The sequence below is a fragment of the Symsagittifera roscoffensis genome, chromosome 1 (assembly GCF_963678635.1).
Source record: "Symsagittifera roscoffensis chromosome 1, txSymRosc1.1, whole genome shotgun sequence".
NCBI lineage: Eukaryota > Metazoa > Xenacoelomorpha > Acoela > Convolutidae > Symsagittifera > Symsagittifera roscoffensis.
The window spans coordinates 97,425,669-97,448,587 of NC_087062.1; the positions used below are offsets into that span (position 1 = coordinate 97,425,669).

General features: G+C 33.8%; 1 protein-coding gene across 1 annotated transcript in view; it reads right to left on the reverse strand.

Moving 5' to 3' along the window:
* LOC134857300 (uncharacterized) overlaps positions 1–22,481 on the reverse strand; it is a 32,772-nt gene extending 10,291 nt beyond the window's left edge. Inside the window, exons 1-2 of the mRNA XM_063873689.1 lie at positions 21,995–22,481; positions 21,068–21,415 (exon numbers count right to left, since the gene is read on the reverse strand). Coding sequence (XP_063729759.1) covers positions 21,068–21,415; positions 21,995–22,404 — 758 coding nt within the window. The 5' untranslated portion in view covers positions 22,405–22,481. The remainder of the gene's footprint in view (positions 1–21,067; positions 21,416–21,994) is intronic.
* Between the last annotated feature and the right edge of the window lie 438 nt (positions 22,482–22,919).

Consider the following 22,919-nt stretch of genomic DNA (forward strand, 5'->3'; position numbering starts at 1 on the left):
AGCTACTTCAAACCTGCCGGAGCGGTTGTTCAGCAGAGCTGGTCTGGTCCTCGGAGATTATCGAAAAAGAATTCTCCCTATCAACTTTGAAGGACAAATATTTTTGTTCCTTAATAAAACACTTTGGAACGCTTTCACTGTTAATGAAATCATCAATTCATGATTGTTCAGAATTTTTTCTCCCCGTCAGGAAACATTTAAATATATTCTTATATTTATTTTTATCCTCAAAAATATAAATATATTTATTTTTTTGAAAAAATATATTTAAATATATTTTTTTACATCTCTGCCAGAGACAATATATTGTAGTCAAGACGATATCTCAATCTCTTTATCTCCCTTGATTTTGAAATTGTTTTCTGGGATTTCAGTTTTCTTTTTATCGCTTTTGAGTTCGTAATAAAAAATTGATTCGCTTTCTCGGTTGATGTGAGATCAAGTATTATATAGACTTCTCTATATTTTGCAGAATTAAGCAGGTTTTGAGCTATTTTTTTTCGTACTAATTCGGTCTTAAATTTCACTAGTAGAAGTTGACGCTTTGAGTCCTCGTGAATTTTCAAACACTTTTCAGTTCTATTTTGTCGCTTTCAACTTCGGTTTGAAGCTCAATCAAAATACTTTCACAAGAATTTTGTTATTTTCAACATCGCGAGGCGCCGAGTTTTTTCATAATGAAGTTGTGGTTTTTGGATTGCTGCCACTTTGTTCGTTTCTCACTTCGCTCACTTAAAAAGCTCTTGATAATTTTTCATTTCTCATTGTGTTGATTAGTGTGTTAGCATACGATCTGGTTGAAGCTGGCTCCGGTCGTCTTGCAGCTGCACAGAAACCACCGATAAAGTTTTTGGAGAATTTAAAATCGCTTGGTAAGAAAACTTTAGTTTTCACAGGGCAATTTTTAGTAGAGCATGGTACAGACTTTTCAACAATTTCGTTTTCTTCTGTGTTGGTGTTATTACGAGTGATTGGTTTTGCTGGCATGTTCGGATTATAAAGAACAATTGATTAATTTTGTTTGATAAAATGAGAAAACTGAAGCGTTGAGACTCTCACCACCACTGGCAGTGAACCCGAGTTTGCAAGATATCCCAATTCTTCGAAAAAAACACGAAATTCAATTAAAAAGATGTAAATCAGCTACGATAATATGTAAGAACAACGAAATGAAACAGCAATTTTTAAGTAATTGAACAGATAAATTGTACAGATTTTGTGTTCTGGTGACCATTAATCGGATCTCTAAAATCGCTTTCTTAAGTGTACCCAAATAAGTTATCCAAAATGAAATACCACTACCATATTATTTACAACAACACGAAATAACACAAAATCAACTTAGAAATTTTTCACAAATGCCAAATGCCGCAGAATCACTACAAATGACAATGAATCCATACCTAATGGGTGGATCCTGAATAACATCAAATAAACCATTGATGGTATTTACAGGTACAGACCCTGAATACTCTGTAGAAGATTATTTAAATGCAGTCACAGCAAATTTAATTTTAATTATAGGACCTGAACCAATTAATACGCCATTTCACCAAAATTGGATACATAGACGCACAGCGTTAATACAAACAACACTTGATGGCGCAGCTCAAAATGGTTTTCAGTTTTACCAATAGATATAAAAACAGATTGGAAAAGATTCACACAAGAATTTTCAAAAATGTTTGACTCTGAAAGAAATAAACAACATCAGAGAGTTTTATGTAATGAAATTTGCAGACTACCAAACGAAACAATTAAACAATTGGCAGTACGAATCGAAACACTAGTTCGAAAAACATACTCACTTAACACCCATGATTATAAAAACACGAAAATGACAGAAATTTTAATGATGACTCTAACACCCCAATTAAGGAAAATAGCTATTAAAAAGAAAGCATCACATCCTTCCTCAATTCGAGAACCAGATTTAAATTTCAGAAAACTAGTTGATAAACTAGAACAAGCAGAAATTACAATGAAACTGGAAGAAACAGAAAACTTTAAACTACAATACGTCAATAGAATCGAAACAAATACTACACATATAAACAACATACAAGATTCAGATGAAGATCTAACTGAAAAAATCACTGAAACTTTAAAAATATATGAGAAAAACCCAAACTTCAAAGGTAAACCATCTTTCAAAAAATGGTGTAATTATTGCCGACGATATGGATACAGTATTGCCAAATGTAGACAAAAACAACAAGATAACTAAAACAAACCACAAAAATAAAAAGAACCAAATAAATCAATCTATCAATACATGAAAAAAGACCAAATTTCACCAAACAAAAACATACATAGTAACAACAGCTCTGGTAAACCACTTCCAAACAGTTCAAATTACTCAAGAAACCAATCACCCTATAATTCTAGTTATAGAGGTAGATCACCAGAACAAAGGAGTTCACGAAATTTCTCACAAAATAGATATAGTCGATCAAATAGTCAAAACAATCAGTATAGAAATAACTATTCACGATCAAATTCAAACAGATCAGAATTTTTTGATACCAGTTCCCATTCAAATTCTAGGAATAGACACTATTCAAACGATAGATCACGAAATTCATCATACAATAGAAACAGAAACTATACAAACAATAGAAATAGAAGCTATTCCAATAATCGAAATCAACGTTACCAAAACAATAGATCAAGAAACAATTCATACAACAGATCCAATGATCAACGAACGAATAACAATAACTACCATAATAGATCACGAAATAATTCACAAAATAGAAATCCAAACTATAACAATCAGCAAAAGAATTATTCTGAATCTCCTCATAGGAATAATGAATAATTATCGCTACTCCGATTCCCAATACAAATATAGAAGCAATACACCGAAACATCAAAGACAATTTAATCAGGTACAAACAACTGAAGAAACAAACCAGACCCCCCTGGTATCGATGTTACAGAAAATACAGAATTACAATTAAACCACATTAATTGTGAATCAACAGACAGCGAAAGTGATACAAATAATACTATCTTAGTAAATATGATCACAACCGAAAATGATTACGAACCTATTATATATGAACAACCTTTCCCTTCACACATATACGAAAATCAATTGGAACTTCTTCAAAATTACTACACTACACTTATTAGTAATAATGTACCAGTTGAACAAGAAGTAAATAGAATTAACACTGTAATTGAACCCGAAAAAGACGCAGTACAGAGCTCAAGTACAAACCACATATATCAAAATATACAAAAAGAACAACCAAGAGAAAAAATTTGGACAATTCCATTTCTCTTAGAAAGTCCAAAAAGTAAAGAATTTCAACCACCAGATCTTGAAATAGATTTTTAAACGACTCAGGAGCAGAATCAAATATAATTAATATTCCCACTTGGAATGAAATTAAAACACTACACCCAACCCTAATACCTATTAAGACAGCCAGCAAATTAGCAACAGCACAGGGCTCAACATTAATAAATTTGGAAAAATCTAATTTTTCCTGGTTCCCACGAGAACAGTGGAACAAGACAAAATCTTAAACAAACCATTTAAACAAACATTCTACAAAACAGATATAAAACACAATATCATTGGCATACCATTTATAACTAAGTATATCCCCACAAAAAATATTTTAAATAGTAAATTTCATATAAATGACAAGTACACAAGAATTAAAAATACATCCTTAGCATTCTTTCAAAGATTAAACCAACAACCACCATTTTTCTCTAAATTTTACCCTGAATACAATCAGCAACGAAAATATCTGAAACCACTATCAGGAAATGTATGTAACTTTTCAATTAAACAAGTTGACCAATACGATAAAACCCAAAATAAAAAGCAACATCTCTATATGTCAGATCTTGAACTTAAACCTATCCATAAATTTTTTCATATAATAACCTCATCTATAAAATACATGAAACATTCAAACTCCGATATTATTTCGTTACACGTGTATAACAATTCACCATACCAGATAATATTACCTCTAGGACTCATAGGATACTGTGAAGCAAATGCCACAACTTTACCCACAAACAAAGTAGCATATCGTGTCAATAATATACTACAATTACTAGACATATGTCAATCAACAATTCACGATGAAGAATTATCAATAAACAATATAATAAGCAATGAAAAAAGAAACACAGATTATTTCACAAATACACCATATTTTAAACCAACATTTAAAAAATCACATTTTACAGAAGAACAACAAAAATACCTGACAATGTTTAATTTTCAACATTCTCAAATAACACAAAACGAAATCGACAAATTAGCCAAATTGTTATTAAAATATCCAACAGTTTATGCAACATTAAAATTCGATGTCGGAAAAATTAGTTCACCACTACATTTAGCTTTAAAACCTGACGCAACTTTCAAAAAGCAAAGAGCAAGCAAAGTACCAACACACTTACACGATAAAGTAAGTAGACTACTTGACATTTTAGAACAATATGAAATTATATCTCCAGTAAATAAAGAAAAACAACTAAAAGGCAACACCTTTATCAACCCAGGTATCATCCTAGCACAAGGAGAATCACTAAAAATTGTTCTAGACGCTAGATATCTCAATTCCCTAATTGACGAGCTAAATTTAATTGGCACATAGAACCTATTCAAATAATTCTTACAAAAATAAACGGTAAATATTTCAAAACCGCAGTTATGAATAGTGCATATAATCAAATGCCATTAGATGAACAATCACGACGATTAACACCATTCGTTATTGGAAATCAACAATACGAACTCAACGGATTATTGTATGGTATATCCATAGGACCAGCAGCTTTTTCAGCTTTTATGAGTAAAATTTTTAGACCACTAATACTCAGGAAAAGTGCGATCACGTACTTAGAAGATGTTTTCATGCAATCATAAACTAAAGACGAATTGTTTATAATTTTAGAACAGTATCATCAAATTCTCAAAAATGAAAATATAAAAGCAGCCCCAGATAAATCACATTTTTTTCTAACACGCGCAAAGTTTCTTGGATACATTATTGAAAGAAACTCTATAACTCTATTAAAAACACGTATAGACGCAATTCAAAAACTTCAACCACCCACAAATAAAAAGAAAATCCAAGATTTCTTTGGAATGATAACTTTCCTCAGTAAATATGTAAATAAAATGCAATTATACTTAAGACCTTTCTATAACATCCTTAGACAGTAAAACAACTTTGAATGGACCACTGATCATCAAACACGATTTATCGAAATTAAAAAATTGCTAACAGAACAAATATCAAATACAATCCCAGATCCAAATCAACCATTCTATGCAATGTGCGATGCTTCGAATTTTGGCATCGGCGCAGCATTACTACAATCACACAGTGGAACAAATAAGATGAATCTTATATCAGCAAATTCTCGCTTATAAACACAAGCCGAAATACGACTCTCTTCCCTTATGAGAGAAGGCACAGCTATAATATACACACTTACAGAATATGATTTTCTGATACTTGGATCAAAACATTCAACAGTTCTTTTTACGGATCACAAACCAATCATATTCTTTTTACACAAAAATCGAATCCAAGCCATCGAGTTTACAGTTTTCAATTAATTTTAAGGAAATTCCCAAACTTACATATAGTTTGGACAGCAGGAAAAAACCTTGCATTACCAGATACACTAAGTAGAAATACACCACCTGAATTATTCAAACGAAAAACTACAATTGAAATACCACAAAATATTAAATTTAATCTCGCGAAAAACGAAACAACACCACGACTAGAATGTAAATACGCAGTAAAAACCGATATAGAACAATCACAAAAAACAATTTGCAACATTTTCCACTTTGATTAGATTGTCAAAATAATCACTACGAAGTCGATTTATTAGGTACATCCACAATTAAACCAATTCCATATTCACATTGGATAAAAAACAATACTCAACAAAAGACAATAAAGCAACAGCCATACAAAAAAGATCCCTTTCATTAATAGAAAAAGAAAATCCAACTGACATTATAATAAATTTATCAGCACCGCCGACAACTGATTTAAAATCCACAATAAATCAAGTTTTTAACCTTCACGACCCACTTGACACCATTCCGCTATCAAAAATAGAAGTCGAAAATATTTTTTTACCACCAACAGAGAAAATTACACTACAATTATTACAAAAATACCAAAATTTTGACCCTATTATTAGACAACTCAAATCATGGCACAAATATAAAATAAAGCCAGCAAAAGCTGATACAACGATATTAGGAAACAAAACACTCCTTCGATACTATAGAAAATTCAATAAAACTACTATAAAGGAAAACACAGATCTTTTAGAATATCAAATACCCGTTTTTAAGGTACCCTGTCTTCCTCTCAGTATGATGTTGATAGCATTCAACAAATCACGCACACAAAATACAAAAGAACACTCAGGATCAGAAAAGACATATTCAAATTTTACACAAAATTTTTACTTCCCAAATGCACCAATTTGGATTAAAGTATTATGCAACAATTGCATAATATGTCAATTAAATAAACTTTACCCAAATCAAAAACAAATAGCACAAAAACAAGACTTTAAAGGACAAAGTCTATATTTCAATCATAGAGTTTCATTTGACACAAAAGGACCAATTTCACCATGCTCCGAAGAAATTCTTATATTATGGTCAGTGTTGATGCATTTACGCACTACGTAGCACTCAACTCAGTACCACACTGTAATGCTCATTACGCATTCACAACACTCTACGAACATTGGATAGCTAAATTCGGATTACCCGAAATACTAGTTACAGATAATGGCACAGAATTTATAAATAATGAAATCATCGCATTATGCCACCTATATAAAATCAAACATAAACCACGTACATCTCATGCACCATGGACAAATGGATTAGTTGAAGGTATGAACCGTTCACTACAAGAATATCTTCCATGTATCATAAATGGAAATGATACAAGATACACTGAATGGTCAGCAGATGTAAAATTATTCCCCTTATCTTATAATTCACAAATCAAAACAACCCTAGGAATGTCACCATACGAAATAGTTTTTAATCAAAAGCCACGAAAACCAATCATGTTTACAGCAAATGCTAATAAAAATACACAAGGATTTTGTCAACCAAACAAAGATTCAATTTGTTATAATCTACCATTACATACCCATGATGAAGACCACTTTCATCACCCACAAATTTTAAAATTAGCTTCCGGTACACATACCGAATGGATTTTAAATAGAGATAAAAAACATAAAGAAATATACTAAAAAGTAACAAAGAAATTGTTACAAAGGCAAAATATAAATAATCAAATTAATTCACGCTTCATGCCAGCCACCGATTAAAAAATTAGAACATTTGTTTTAATAACCAATTTTAATACACAAAAAGGAATATCCAAAAAACTGCAACCACTTCAAAAAGGACCATATCAAATAATTAATAAACCTGCTGAAGTAACATACAAACTTACTGATTTCAGCAAAAAAGAAATAATTCAACACCGAAACAAACTCTTACCTTATTTTCCAAAAGAATACGCAATCCGCGAAATAACTCAATTATATTCTTTCACAGGCTTACACATCGTTCAAAATCATTCACAAATAGAACAAAATCAAAACGTTAATACCACAACAAATAAAAATACAATTCAACAGCAAAATGTAGACCCTCAAAAATCAAACACACCAGAACCAAAAACATCTCAAAAAGAAAGAAGAAAAAATAGAAAACTGACAGAAAAAAATCTTACCACAGGATCAACAACAAAAATCCGAACATAGAGAATCATCACGTCTGAGAAGTCAACCACGAAAAAACTATAAGACATTCATTCCACAGTCTAAAATATTAATGAAAGTTGAATTTCAGAAACAACTTTAATTAGATTACCGTAAACATTCCTTTTAATCACTTTAAACTTTCACATTTCTGTAAATACATGCTGAAAATAACCTCGATCATTTCTAGTTCAAATTCAGCCAATAGAAATTGTTCAAATTGCCACCTTTATATCTCTAACACAAGCTCATTAGCCGATAGATATTAATCTCCAGGCATATCTATAACTATAACTTTTCAACCTCTAGGTCAAAAATATGCAACTTGCTAAAACTTGATAACTTGAAAGAACACTACTTCAATATTACAATCCTCCCCTATCATATTATGCAAAAATCAACAATAATTTCCCAACTCAGACCTCAAAAGTCCCCCAACCAAAATTGTCAAATTAGCCTTAAGTAAAAAAAACCCATGATCATTCCGCCTAAAGTACAAATATTTCAAAGATACCCCTACTTACCCAACAAATAAAAACAAAACTATGAAGACCTCCCGAATACCATAAAAATACACCCTCAACAATTTTGGACAAAACTCAACCCACTTGTCAAAAAATCAATAAATAATCCAACCATACTTGAATTTTGCCTCACAACTTTAAAAAATATTCGACGAAACAAATCATTTCTTAAATGCTTCTTTTCATAACAGTTGATTACATAAAACAAAAACTTCCCAACCTCTCCACAAAATTTTTCAATCTATTTAATTTTTTGCTATTCTTTTTCATTGAAATTTTTGAATCTCTAATAATCATTTCTATAATTTTTTGCAATCTTTTTTTGATTTTCTTCTCCCTATTTGAAATATATCTCCAACTTTCCTAAATCCTTGACCACATCTACAGGTACGAAAACATAAAATCAATTTAAATGATACGAACCATTTTTAGTCGAAAAGATATTTTTCTTTTATTCATAATTTTTCTCACATTTTTAATATCCCTAATTATGACAATGTGCAAATGTATAAAAAAGGAAAAAAGGCAACAGTCACATTCTTCTTTGCAACTATTCTTTTAATACTTTTTATTGAAGATTATTATAATAAACATAAAATTTCCCAATAAGAATTAAACATTCAACTAACTTTTCAAAATTGCCAATCAACCACCACCAAACCAACCCCCACCAACAACATCCCATGAAAGTCCAATAACACCTAAAACTACCAAAAATCCCCCACCATCAACACGAATTTCTCTTCAAGACAATGCATACACTTTTGAAGAACGACACGCACGATTATCTGAACCCTTAGATCCAGTTCATCGCCAAGCACCTTTAAGTGAACCAACATATAATTTATACCCCACCTTGCAACAAGATCTTAATCGATTAAGACATACAACCAAAATCAAAATACACATGAAATAAATAGACAAATCATACACCCAGGAAGAGATAGAAATTTTCAAACCCCCAGAATTCATTTTAACATACCCCAGTCGCCGACACCAACTACCTCAGAACTTTCAAGTAGTACACTACTAGAAACTCCCACGTTTTCTTCACAACAAAGCATCTCAAATATCCCATCGGATTATTTAGGTTCAACTCCAACATCAGAACAAATTCAAAAAAAATCTTTTTAACCCCCCAGATACCACCGAACGACCACCATATTGGTCAACACACTCATCTACTCAATTTGAACCAAATTTAGTGAATGAACCAATAGATATCTCTTCTGATACAACATTATCATCTCTACCAGAAACACCTTCACTTCCATCAACACCATTAGAAATATCACTTTTTATAACCCATATTCAGGATTATCTTACACATGTATATTTTAAAAGTATTTACATTTCAACACCTTCTTTTTCTAATTTTTTCCGAACAAAACACAAATCCATCTCCCTGCACAGGACCTCAGGACTTGTTAGTAACACACTACGATTGTGAGGAAAATGAACAAAAAACGCTACACAAATATGCAATAAACCAAGTAACACAATGCGAATCCGAACCACAAGCTATAGAAAAAACAAACATAGTAGCAAGGTTATACTCAAAAGCCCGAGCAACAACACTTAGAGGCTATAAGTTTACAATAACATTTTCCGAAAAGAAGATACACTGTTCACAAGTTTCAAATGAAAATAAAAACCGACTTGATCACGAATCATTCTACCAAAATAATATAGAAAGACTTTTACATCTAAGCCCCGAAGATTGTAAAAACGAACTACTCAGATTAAAAAATTGACAAAGAATAAAAAATCAAACGAAAAAATAGTAAACTATCAAGTCTTCGCAGACTCTGTACATCAAGCAGAACTTGAAAGATATCAAGGACATATTAACTTAGATAAAAAATATCCATACAACGGCGAACACGGACGACTAACTTATGACATCACTGCACGACAAACACTGGATACCACATATTGGAATAAACAATCCTTCAAACTGCAAAGCAGATACAAAAAATAAAGAATACCAAGAAATAATGTTTTTTGACTGGAAAATACAACTCAAAAAAATACACGAGATTTAAAAGATAACACAAAAATTTAACAAGGCATCAGACTACCTTGAAAAAATGACCAAGCCTATTGTGACACCACAACAAGAACACAAGCAACAATTGTTTGGTTTCCCGAAGACAATTGTAGAACATTTCAAGTAGCAAAAATCCACGCTCGAATGATTAAATGCCATGAAAAATATTTCATTGAATCCATCCCATTTGACAATGTCAATCCACGTCAAATAAGAAGCCGCAATATTAAATTTAGGAAGATTCACAATATAGAAAAAATATTAACACGTTTTCAAATCTACCATGAAACAGACTTTGCATGTAAACATCAAAATCCACTCCACAAAACACAATATTCCGAAACACTTGTCGAGTTAGACGAAGGTTTCAATATGACCACTGGAAAACTAAAATACACCCCCCCATATAACACACCACCCTCTCAATGAAGGAACATCTTACATCCCAGTAAACTGCCTAAAAACACAGGAAATCTTGGTGGAAAAAAGAACCACGAGACACTGAAAGTACACGATTACAAGAATTATCACTAATGAATAATACATATTTTGGCGCAATACACTATGACATCCACTTAGATATGAAATTAGACTACACATTTAGTAGAATTTTTAAGAAATGTTACTTTATTATCCGGAAATAGATCAAACTTCCTATATTATGAAGGAAATATATTATGGTTTTATACTTGCACCAAAAAAGTATCACCATTATATGTTTTTGAAGATAAACGTTGTTACAAATAAAGTTCATTTTGTTGATACACTTTCAAGACGAACATATTTTGGGATACCGCAGTACCATCTGTATCAGAAAACAGCCACAACGTCGTACAATTAAATCCCGACGAAGAAAAATACTATCTACTCACACCATATCTAACATTAATGCAACCACTGAAAAAGTTTTCACCTGAACGTATTCGAACTATTGCTCGAAATCCTAATATTGATCTACAATCAATAGGAATCTACTCTAAATCAGATATACAACATCACATTCGTACACAACAATTTCAGAAACTACTTACACAAATGGACACCATACAACGACAATCAATAGATCAAAACTTAAGAAATTTGCAGAAACCGCAGGATTTTCAGATATTTATATACAAGACTACAGCAGATATTTCAAAGATATTAAAGGTTACATATATTTAAACGGTGAAAAATATAGACCAAAAGATATCTCACCAATAAATATTTTTAGTTTTGTAACCTTAAAAAACGAAATCCTTGCCTTTCTAGGATGGCCATATTACATCTTAGAAAGATTGACTATCTTACACGCTATGTTTAACTTCATTGGATTTCTTTTCTCACTACTAAAAAGAATCTATAACACATGTGCAATACACACACAAGTAAACCGACAAGCAAGCGTAGCACGGATATTTTTTGCAGGATTTTTTGGAATGTTTTCATCATCAAAAAATAAAATCCTCTTAGACGCACAAATCAAAGAATACAATACAAAACTATCAACAAACCCGAACACATACGACGAATCAAACCATCATACAAATGCATTACCCACAGCACCACACTTACCAAACCTCCATCTTAACCATCCATTATCATTAGACTCACGAAATTTTAGGAACTTAGCAATCGCAAACCCCCCAAACTTAAGACTAAGTCACGTACAAAGCCCTATTCAACATATAGTAACACAACACCCCCAAAATGACGATACATGTGAACAAATTATAGAACAGCCCCATACCACCACCTTTCAATCTCAAAATAATCATTTTTTCAGCCCACGATGAGCAGACAAATTGGATCACTCCACCGATCAAACTCCCAACCTGCCAACCTCCAAAATCCCATCCATATTATCCCACTTTTTGCTTTCCTGCCACCTGATTCACCACGAACTAATATATCATCAGGCCTGAATTCTGATACTAACTCAGATATCACAGTTTTTTAAACAATATCACAATTTAATTATTCCGATGTAGAAACTACCGATGAATTTGCTGACTCCGAACCATCCCCTTCTACCCACACTCAAACCACCTCCTAAACCTTCTCAAAACCCCCTTTTCAACCTATTCAACCTCAAAATCAACGTACATCTCCCTAAACTCCTTCTCAAGTAACCCCAACCTACTCCCCATTTTATAACGAACGATCTATCAACAACTCCCCAGATAATTTTCAAATTTCTAATGAAGTGGATAATTTTATAACATTACAACAACAGTTACTATCTCCCCACACTCTCACCATTTAGCAACTATCATCAACGATCACATCATCAAATCCACCAACACCTACACCAATTTCAGATAAAACTCCATCACCCGCTCAATCATCCACATAAACAGAAACATCCACTAGTACTAACCGAGCTTATAGAACCTTTAAACGAAAATTCCCAAATCACCCGTTCCCATCCAAACCCGGAACCGCCCGATAATATATAAACCACCCAGACCACACTAATACTACGAATTATCTTCAAATAACCCTACCTTTATTTCCCCAGTATACACTAAATCAATCCGACCCTAAACTTGAACCACGTCACTTTAAAGATGAACATGTATTAATACCCACACTTCATTGGACAGCTTATTGTAATTTTACTAAACCCCTTACGCTACCACTCTATAACACCACAAAAGATTATGAGAGAAATAAGGACGAATTATTCAGATTAACCACAGCACTCACACCCCGACAATTTACATGCCTAGGATATAAAAAATTACTAAAAACATTCACTGCACCCCGAGCTAACGACTTTTAAATTGAATATTATGATCATAACATCATTAGATCTAATCAAGACCAATTTCTTGACGACGATCAGTTTGCAAACCCACAATAAACAGAAAAATTTTTCATTAAAACACCCTACTTATTCACACTTAACATCCTTGATAAAAAGCATGATCATATTATTTCAGAAGCATTATCAGATGTTCAAGCATACGAATCATTTCACGAAAAAATTTAAACTTTTTTACTAACCTTTCATTTTCTCACACCAAAAGAACGTGATTTGCACTGTTCACACAACATCATGTTACGAAATAAACAAACGCACACTTACACTTATTATCGATTTAACCAAAATCATTTTCATTTACACACACCATCGCGACAACCCCAAATAACTTAAATGCAATACTCAAATAACTTTTCAAAATTGCTAATCAACCACCACCAAACCAGCCCCCACGAACAACAACCCAAGAAAGTCCAATAACACCTACAACTACCAACAATCCCCCACTATCAACACGAATTTCTTTTCAAGACAATCCATACACTTTTGAAGAACGACACGCACGATTATCTGAACCCTTATATCCAGTTCATCGCCAAGCACCTTTAAGTGAATCAACATATAATTTATACCCCACCTTGCAACAAGACCTTAACCGAGTAAGACATACAAGCCAAAATCAAAATACTCTTGAAATAAATAGACAAATCATACACCCAAGAAGAAATAGAAATTTTCAAACCCCCAGAACTCATTTTAACATACCCCAGTCGCCGACACCAACTACCTCAGAACTTTCAAGTAGTACACTACTAGAAACTCCCACATTTTCTTCACAACAAAGCATCTCAAATATCCCATCAGATTATTTAGGTTCAACTCCAACATCAGAACAAATTCGAGAAAATCTTTTTAACCCCCAGATACCACCGAACGACCACCATATTGGTCAACACACTCATATACTCAATGTGAACCAAATTTAGTGAATGAACCAATAGATATCTCTTCTGATACAACATTATCATCTCTACCAGAAACACCTTCACTTCCATCAACACCATCTTTAAGTCAAATCTCACCAACACTTTTCCCCCTCAAATTCCCCACCAATCTTGACGCCAGATACCAAGAACAATCATCAACAAATACCGCCCACGTTTAGATTGGAATTTTTTCCTAGCACCTCCCCCACCATTTGGACAACATCAAGAAAGTAGCCGACTCCACAACTGGGCACTGAATAGATTACAGTACAGACAAGATACTCACAAAGATATTCAAGAACACAAAATTCAAATACTCCAATAGAATAGTCTCCAATTAAAATTTGAAATCACAGTCAGACTTAATAATATTGTTCAACACCCTTTTACCCTAAGTCCACCAAATATAACAGCTCAATCTTTACCTCCCCCATTTATAACGACTGAAGCCATATATGAGCCACATGTATATTTTAAAAGTGTTTACATTTCAACACCTCCTTGTTCTAATTTTTTCCGAACAAAACACAAATCCATCTCCCCGCACAGGACCTCAGGATTTGTTAGTAACACACTACGATTGTGAGGAAAATGAAAAAAAAAACGCTACACAAATATGCAATAAACCAAGTAACACAATGCGAATCCGAACCACAAGCTATAGAAACAACAATCATAGTAGCAACGTTATACTCAAAAGCCCGATCAACAACACTTACAGGCTATAAGTTTACAGCAACATTTTCCGAAAAGAAAGTACACTGTTCACAAGTTTCAAATGGAAATAAAAACCGACTTGATCACGAATCATTCTACCAACGTAATATAAAAAGACTTTTACATCTAAGTCCCGGAGATTGTAAAAACAAACTACTCAGATTAAACTTGACAAAGAATAAAAAATCAAACAGAAAAATAGTAAACTTTCAATTCTTCGCAGACTCTGTACATCAAGCAGAACTTTAAAGATATCAAGGACATATTAAATTAGACGAAAAATATCCATACAACGGCGCACACGGACGATTAACTTATGACATCCACGACAGACACTGGATACCAGATATTGGAATAAACAATCCTTCAAACTGCAAAGCAGATACAAAAAATAAAGGATACCAAGAAATAATGTTTTTTGCCTGGAAAATACAACTCGAAAAAATACAACTCACACGAGATTTAAAAGATAACACAATAATTTATCGAGGCATCAGACTACCTTGCAAAAATGACCAAGGCTATTGTGACCCCACAACAAGAACACAAGCAACAGTTGTTTGGTTTCCCGAAGACAATTGTACAACATTTCAAGTAGCAAAAATCCACGCTCGAATAATTAAATGCCATGAAAAATATTTCATTGAATCATCCCATTTGACAATGTCAATCCGCGTCAAACAAGAAGCCGCAATATTAAATTTAGGAAGACTCACAATATAGAAAAAATATTAACACGTTTTCAAATCTACCATGAAACAGAATTTGCATGTAAATATCAAAATCCACTCCACAAAACACAATATTCCGAAACACTTGTCGAGTTAGACGAAGGTTTCGATTTTACCACTGGAAAACTAAAATACACCCCCCATATAGCACACCACCCTCTCAATGAAGGAACATCTTAAATCCCAGTAAACCGCCTAAAAACACAGGAAATCTTGGTGGAAAAATAAAACCACGAGACACTGAAAGTACACGATTACAAGAATTATCACTAATGAATAATACATATTTTGGCGCAATACACTATGACATCCACTTAGATATGAAATTAGACTACACATTTAGTAGAATTTTCAAGAAATGTCTTTTTCAGAATTAGAAACACTACATCAACTATGTGAATTAGAAAGAACTCAGATTCTACAATCACTCGCACTAGCACTTCTAAAAATACCCTGCGCAGGATATTTATTATCCGGAAATAGATCAAACTTCCTTGACTATGAAGGAAATATATTATGGTTTTATACTTGCACCAAAAAAGTATCACCATTATATGTTTTTGAAGATAAACGTTGTTACAAAAAATCCCAATATTCTATAAAAATAAAGTTCATTTTGTTGATACACTTTCAAGACGAACATATTTTGGGATACCGCAGTACCATCTGTATCAAAAAACAGCCACAACGTCGTACAATTAAATCCCGACGAAGAAAAATACTATCTACTCACACAATATCCAACATTAATGCAACCACTGAAAAAGTTTTCACCTGAAAGTATTCGAACTATTGCTCGAAATCCTAATATTGATCTACAATCAATAGGAATCTACTCTAAATCAGATATACAACATCACATTCGTACACAACAATTTCAGGTACTACTAACACAAATGGACACCATACAACGACAATCAATAGATCAAAACTTAAGAAAACTTGCAGAAACCGCAGGATTTTCAGACATTTATACACAAGACTACAGCAGATATTTTAAAGATATTAAAGGTTACATATATTTAAACGGTGAAAAATATAGACCAAAAGATATCTCACCAATAAATATTTTTAATTTTGTAACCTTAAAAAACGAAATCCTTGCCTTTCTAGGATGACCATATTACATCTTCGAAAGATTGACTATCTTACACGCTATGTTTAACTTCATTGGATTTGTTTTCTCACTACTAAAAGGAATCTATAACACATGTGCGATACACACACAAGTAAACCGACAAGCAAGCGTAGCACGCATATTTTTTGCAGGATTTTTTGGAATGTTTTCATCATCAAAAAATAAAATCCTCTTAGACGCACAAATCAAAGAATACAATACAAAACTATCAACAAACCCGAACACATACGACGAATGAAACCATCACACAAATGCATTACTCACAGCACCACACTTACCAAACCTCTATCTTAACCATCCATTATCATTAGACTCACGAAATTTTAGGAACTTAGCAATCACAAACCCCCCAAACTTAAGACTAAGTCACGTACAAAGCCCTATTCAACATATAGTAACACAACGCCCCCAAAATGACGATACATATGAACAAATTATAGAACAGCCCCATACCACCACCTTTCAATCTCAAAAAAAATCATTTTTTCAGCCCACGATGAGCAGACAAATTGGATCACTCCACCGATCAAACTACCACCCTGCCAACCTCCAAAATCCCATCCATATTGTCCCACTTTTTGCTTTCCCGCCATCTGATTCACCACGAACTAATATATCATCAGGCATGAATTCTGATACTAACTCAGATATCACAATTTTTTGAACAATATCACAATTTAATAATTCCGATGTAGAAACTCCCGATGAATTTGCAGACTCCGAATCATCTCCTTCTACCCACACCCAAACCATCTCCTCAACCTTCTCAAAACCCCCTTTTTAACCTATTCAACCTCAAAATCAATGTACATCTCCCTAAATTCCTTCTCAAGTAACCCCAACCTACTCCCCATTTTATAACGAACGATCTATCAACAACTCCCCAGATAATTTTCAAATTTCTAATGAATTGGATAATTTTATAACATTACAACAACAGTTACTATCTACCCACACTCTCACCATTCACCAACTATCGTCAACGATCACATCATCAAATCCACCAACACCTACACCAATTTCAGATAACACTCCATCACCCGCTCAATCATCCACATAAACAAAAACATCCACTAGTACTAACCGAGCTTATAGAACCTTTAAACGAAAATTCCCAAATCACCCGTTCCCATCCAAACCCGGAACCACCCGAGAATATATAAACCACCCAGACGACACAAATACTACGAATTATCTTCAAATAACCCTACCTTTATTTCCCCAATATACACTAAATCAATCCGACCCTAAACCTGAACCACGTCACTTTATAGATGAACATGTATTAAAACCCACACTTCATTGGACAGCTTATTATAATTTTACTAAACCCTTACGCTACCACTCTATAACACCACAAAAGATATTGAGAGAAATCAGGACGAATTATTCAGATTAACCACAGCACTCACACCCCGACTATTTACATACGTAAGATATAAAAAAATTCTTAAAAACATTCACTGCACCCCGAGCTAACGATTTTTTATAACATCATTAGATCTAGTCAAGACCAATTTTTTGACGACGATCAGTTTGCAAACACACAATTAACAGAAAAATTTTTCATTAAAACACCCTACTTATTCACACTTAACATACTTGATAAAAAGCATGATCACATTATTTCAGAAGCATATCAGATATTCAAGCATACGAATCATTTCACGAAAAATTTCAAACATTTTCACTAACCTTTCATTTTCTCACACCAAAAAAACGTGATTTGCACTGTTCACACGACATCATGTTACGAACTAAACAAACGCACACCTACACTTATTATCGATTTATCCAAAATCATTTTCATTTACACACACCATCGCGACAGCCCCACCACAGATTTCAGTTTATCAACTCTAAATAAACATCACCATTTTCCCTAAACTTCACGTATTGTATTAAAAATACTGCCCTTCAAGGCATCCTCCGGAATTACGACCCGATCATCCAAATGTATATATTTTGTCCCCGCGCCAAGACTTTCAACGACGAAGAATACCGTCCCCTTATAGTCCCGCTTGAATATATTCAACCTATAGAAGTACCCATTTCAAAATTCATCCACAACAATAAATACAATCATCAAATTTACAATCTAATCCAGAACACAACTCATGAGTTTGCAGTAGGCACCGAAGAACTAAAAACCATAAAAGCGCTTCAATTGCTTTGGCCAATGCTGCAAACTAAAAATAACATACGCACAATAGCAAAACTACTAACTACATCAGATGCTATTCCCTCAAGGCTTTCCCTCAAGGCTTTCCCTCAAGGCTTTTTCCCCGACGACTAAGGTAAGTATGCATTTAATATTTTACGACTAACTAATTTAAAATAAAAACTAACCATTCTTTATAATTAGTTTACATTTTCTTTAGTCTTCACCCATAATCACCTACAACAAGAAGAAAAAATAAATGAAAATACAGACTCTTTTTCAGAATAAACTCTGTTAAACCTATAGCACTAAATGTTGCAGTAAAATTCAATTCGAATGCAATAAATTCATTTATACATTATTTCCCTAATTGTAGTAAAATTCAATACGATGATAATCAATTAACAATTTTCAATCCCCACAAAGCAGTAAAATTTAATTTTAAAGTAGTAAATTTATACAAGGAAATTCAGTACTAACCTTTTATATATCTCCTGTTCACCCGCACAAGAATTCTATCCACAATCGCACAACTCGCCCACGACGAATTGTTTAAAACAATGAATTTTAAGTTATAAGTTTGCACTAACAACAACTCAAACAAGCGATAACAAGTTTCCAACTTTTCCTTTAACCCGGTTGGAATGGAATTATAGAATAATCAAATTAACCAATGCAGCTAACTAAACACCATAAACCACAAATTAACAGACAGCATGAATGAGAAAAGAACACCTACGGTACCCAAACCAGGTTAAACCAGCTTAAAACTGGATAGTTTATTCTTTTGAAGACTATTACCAAGTCTAAAAAAGAAATAATAAATCACCAAAAAGTCGCAAGACAACCCAAACAAAAAACAATTTGATTTTTGAGAAAAAGACTCAACCAAAGTAACAAAAGGAAAACTAGAAATAATACAACAAAAACGTTAGCACAAAACAGGACCCCTTAAAACACCAGCATGAAATCATACTCTCACTCCTGGCCTAACCCACCAGAGAGGACGTCCTGAGCATGCTCTATAGCCGGCCTAACCCACCGTGCTACATCCACGCTTTGTGACCACATCATATTTTGTTAAGAGGTACTCAAGGGTGAGTAACTCTTAAAAATAACTGAACTAAAACTAAAACGCTTTTGCGAAAACATTTAACCAAAATCATAACTAAAAAATAGAATTAACAAAATTTTATAAAAGGTAAATTATAATATCCAGTACATAGATCGCGAAGAAGCGCAAAGACGAGCATCCAAAGACTAGACGACACCATCACACTCAACCTACAGAATGGCTAAACACAACCGACATGCCGCTCACAATCACGAGTCAAAAAAGGATTTAGAGTACGACTTGACTTCGCAGAAAAGGACTTCATTGAATCAGACCAATGACCACCTCGATGTTCAAGTATACGTACAGATCCGAGTTACAAGGCATTCCCTCCAAACACGATCTTCACGCCATTCCCAGACAAGAGTGATACTCGATCAAGTTCTCCACCCAACCAGAACAAACAATCATAGGAAACCATTTTGAAATCAGATTGATTTCACCGGCAGTCGCAGCCATCGTCGAACAAACAACTAACATCTTCCTATCGACGACTCCAGCTTCCTGGAGCTTTCTTCTCCAAGAACGAAACAAGAAATGATGCTGGCCAAATACCAACGACCATCATGCATCCTTCATTACAGATAGAAGATAAAAGATTCGAAACTCTGTAAGCCCCGGATGGGTGGAACCAGATCTAAACTACATTTTATTATTGGTTATAAATTGGATATTTTATCACTTTAAAATATTTAATATTAACCAATCATGATCCATCTAACTAACATCCCACTTATTTGTAAGTGCTAAAATTACTTGTAACTTCGGCACCAGAGATATTTGAATTTAACTTAGAAATTAGTTGCCTCTCCAAGAGACCTTCTAGCAATCGCAATAAGCCAGTATACTCTAGATCTATTGAGCCTAGCAGAGACTAGTTAAACACCCTGAGACTAGTAGATATAAGAGTAAGATTAGGATCGGTATTAGACTAAGAAGTTGCACGAATCTATCCGGCCGAAAATAAGATAGCGTGACGAGCAGACGGTGTACCCTATCCGAAATTATTCTATGAGTTAAACCTCGGTCATAATGCATTACACTTGACAGAAATTTTTATGATATATTAGAACAAAAGCTCAAAATCGAAAACTAACATTTCATCCGTTAGAACATTTCTTTTCAATTTTTGTGCATCATATTGCAAGAAGTAGTTCGGCAAAACTGCTCCCAATCCCGCACAGTACTCATTTGCATTGTCATAGGTCATCGGTTCATGGGCTAGGTGAACCGCCTTGAACCCAAGTCGGTTCAGTTCGACTTGGCGCCATATCGATGCATCCAAACATGCACCTCTGAAATCGGCCAGGGAGCTGTCATTCGGGTCGCATCGGCATTGGAATCCTCCAATTACGGAGTCGTCGCACTGTTGCGTCTTGTGACACGGGTTGTCGATATTCGGACACTGATTTCCGCCCGTCAGGGTAATGCGAGTAACCACGTGCCTTAAACAGTTAAGTTCACAAGGCTGGAACCATATTTGGGGAACCATAGTAAATATCCTTGACAATGCAAAAAATTAGCCCAAGAAGTTTTTATCTTTTGAAACTAGCAAGCTGTAAAAACAGTTAAGGTGGCTTTAAAGATAATCTCTTACTCGATATGATTATGTATTTGTGGAAACTTCCAAAATCAGTAAGGGTCGAGATCGAGCGATTCAATGACATGATCGAAAAAATTGAAGTCGACCTAAATGGCTGCTGAAAATTGCTCACAGAAAATGGCTGAGAAGAAAACTTGGGGTTACTATTTGGGGTCTTACAGACAGTTGCAGATTAATCTATTCGTTCGGCCGAAAATTTCCTTCTTTTTGTCACATTTTTACAATTTTTTGAAACAGCAAATAGTTCTGCAAACGATAAAAAAGCTCCACTTAGTGCCTCAAAATACATATATTTTTCTAAATTGAGACCTTCTATAAAAAGCAGTGAACAATTTGCCGCAAATAATTCATTCATGTATATCCATTTTTGTATTCACTCAGATTAAAAACCACACAGACTTTTAGTAGATTTTGAACCTACTCGCAATTTTCCTTTGAGCTGCCGTATACTTTGCACATCTTCACCTGGTCCACATCTTCAATCTGGATATGTTTTGCTGGATCATTATCCAACATCAATCCACAAAAACTTCCTTCGGCACAGTACATGTGGGAGTCAGCTTTGATCATTGCCGCCTTGTAATGACAGATCGACTCGGATAACCCAGTGTAGTATATTGTCATAAGTTGCTTGCCGAATTGTTTCGGAACCGAAATGTCACAGTTGAACAAGTTTTGAAGACACTCGGATTCGAACTGTACTGCCTTAGCAACATCAGCATTGAAAGCAAACAAAAAAATCAGAAAATTCACCCATTTAAGAAAAATTTGAAACATTTCAGATTTATAATCAACTACTAGGAATATTTTACAGTTGGCTTTCGCAACCATTAATAAATCACAACTTGCTCAACATTTGTCAAATATTTTGCCAAATGGTCTGTATTTGGTACGTAGTCTAAAATCGAAGACTGGTTTCTCCATTTGGCAGATGTTATCCTATCCGGGGCGGCTTGTCAGTTTTTTTTTACCAGTGCAGGTGTTTATTCCAAACTTGTATCCGCTCTCATTTTCAGAGTTAAGAAATGAAAGCATTGAAATTGTTCAAAACATCTGCCTTCAAAAGTTTTATGGGATTTCTGTTTTTGCTGGTAGCTATCAAAAAGACTGCCAAATAGAACCAAACCACAAATTTTAATTCTGATGTGCATTTAATCTCTGAAACTATTTTGCATTGTTTAAAAAACCAAGAAAACAATCTGACAAAAAGGTAAACACATAAGAAGAAACTAGGCATAGTCTCATCCTTCCTCTTTAAATTATTAAAATTTTGCTCTTTCGTAATTGCTATGTCACCCGGAATGACCAAAATTGATAACCCTACAATTTCCTTATATGGAAAAACA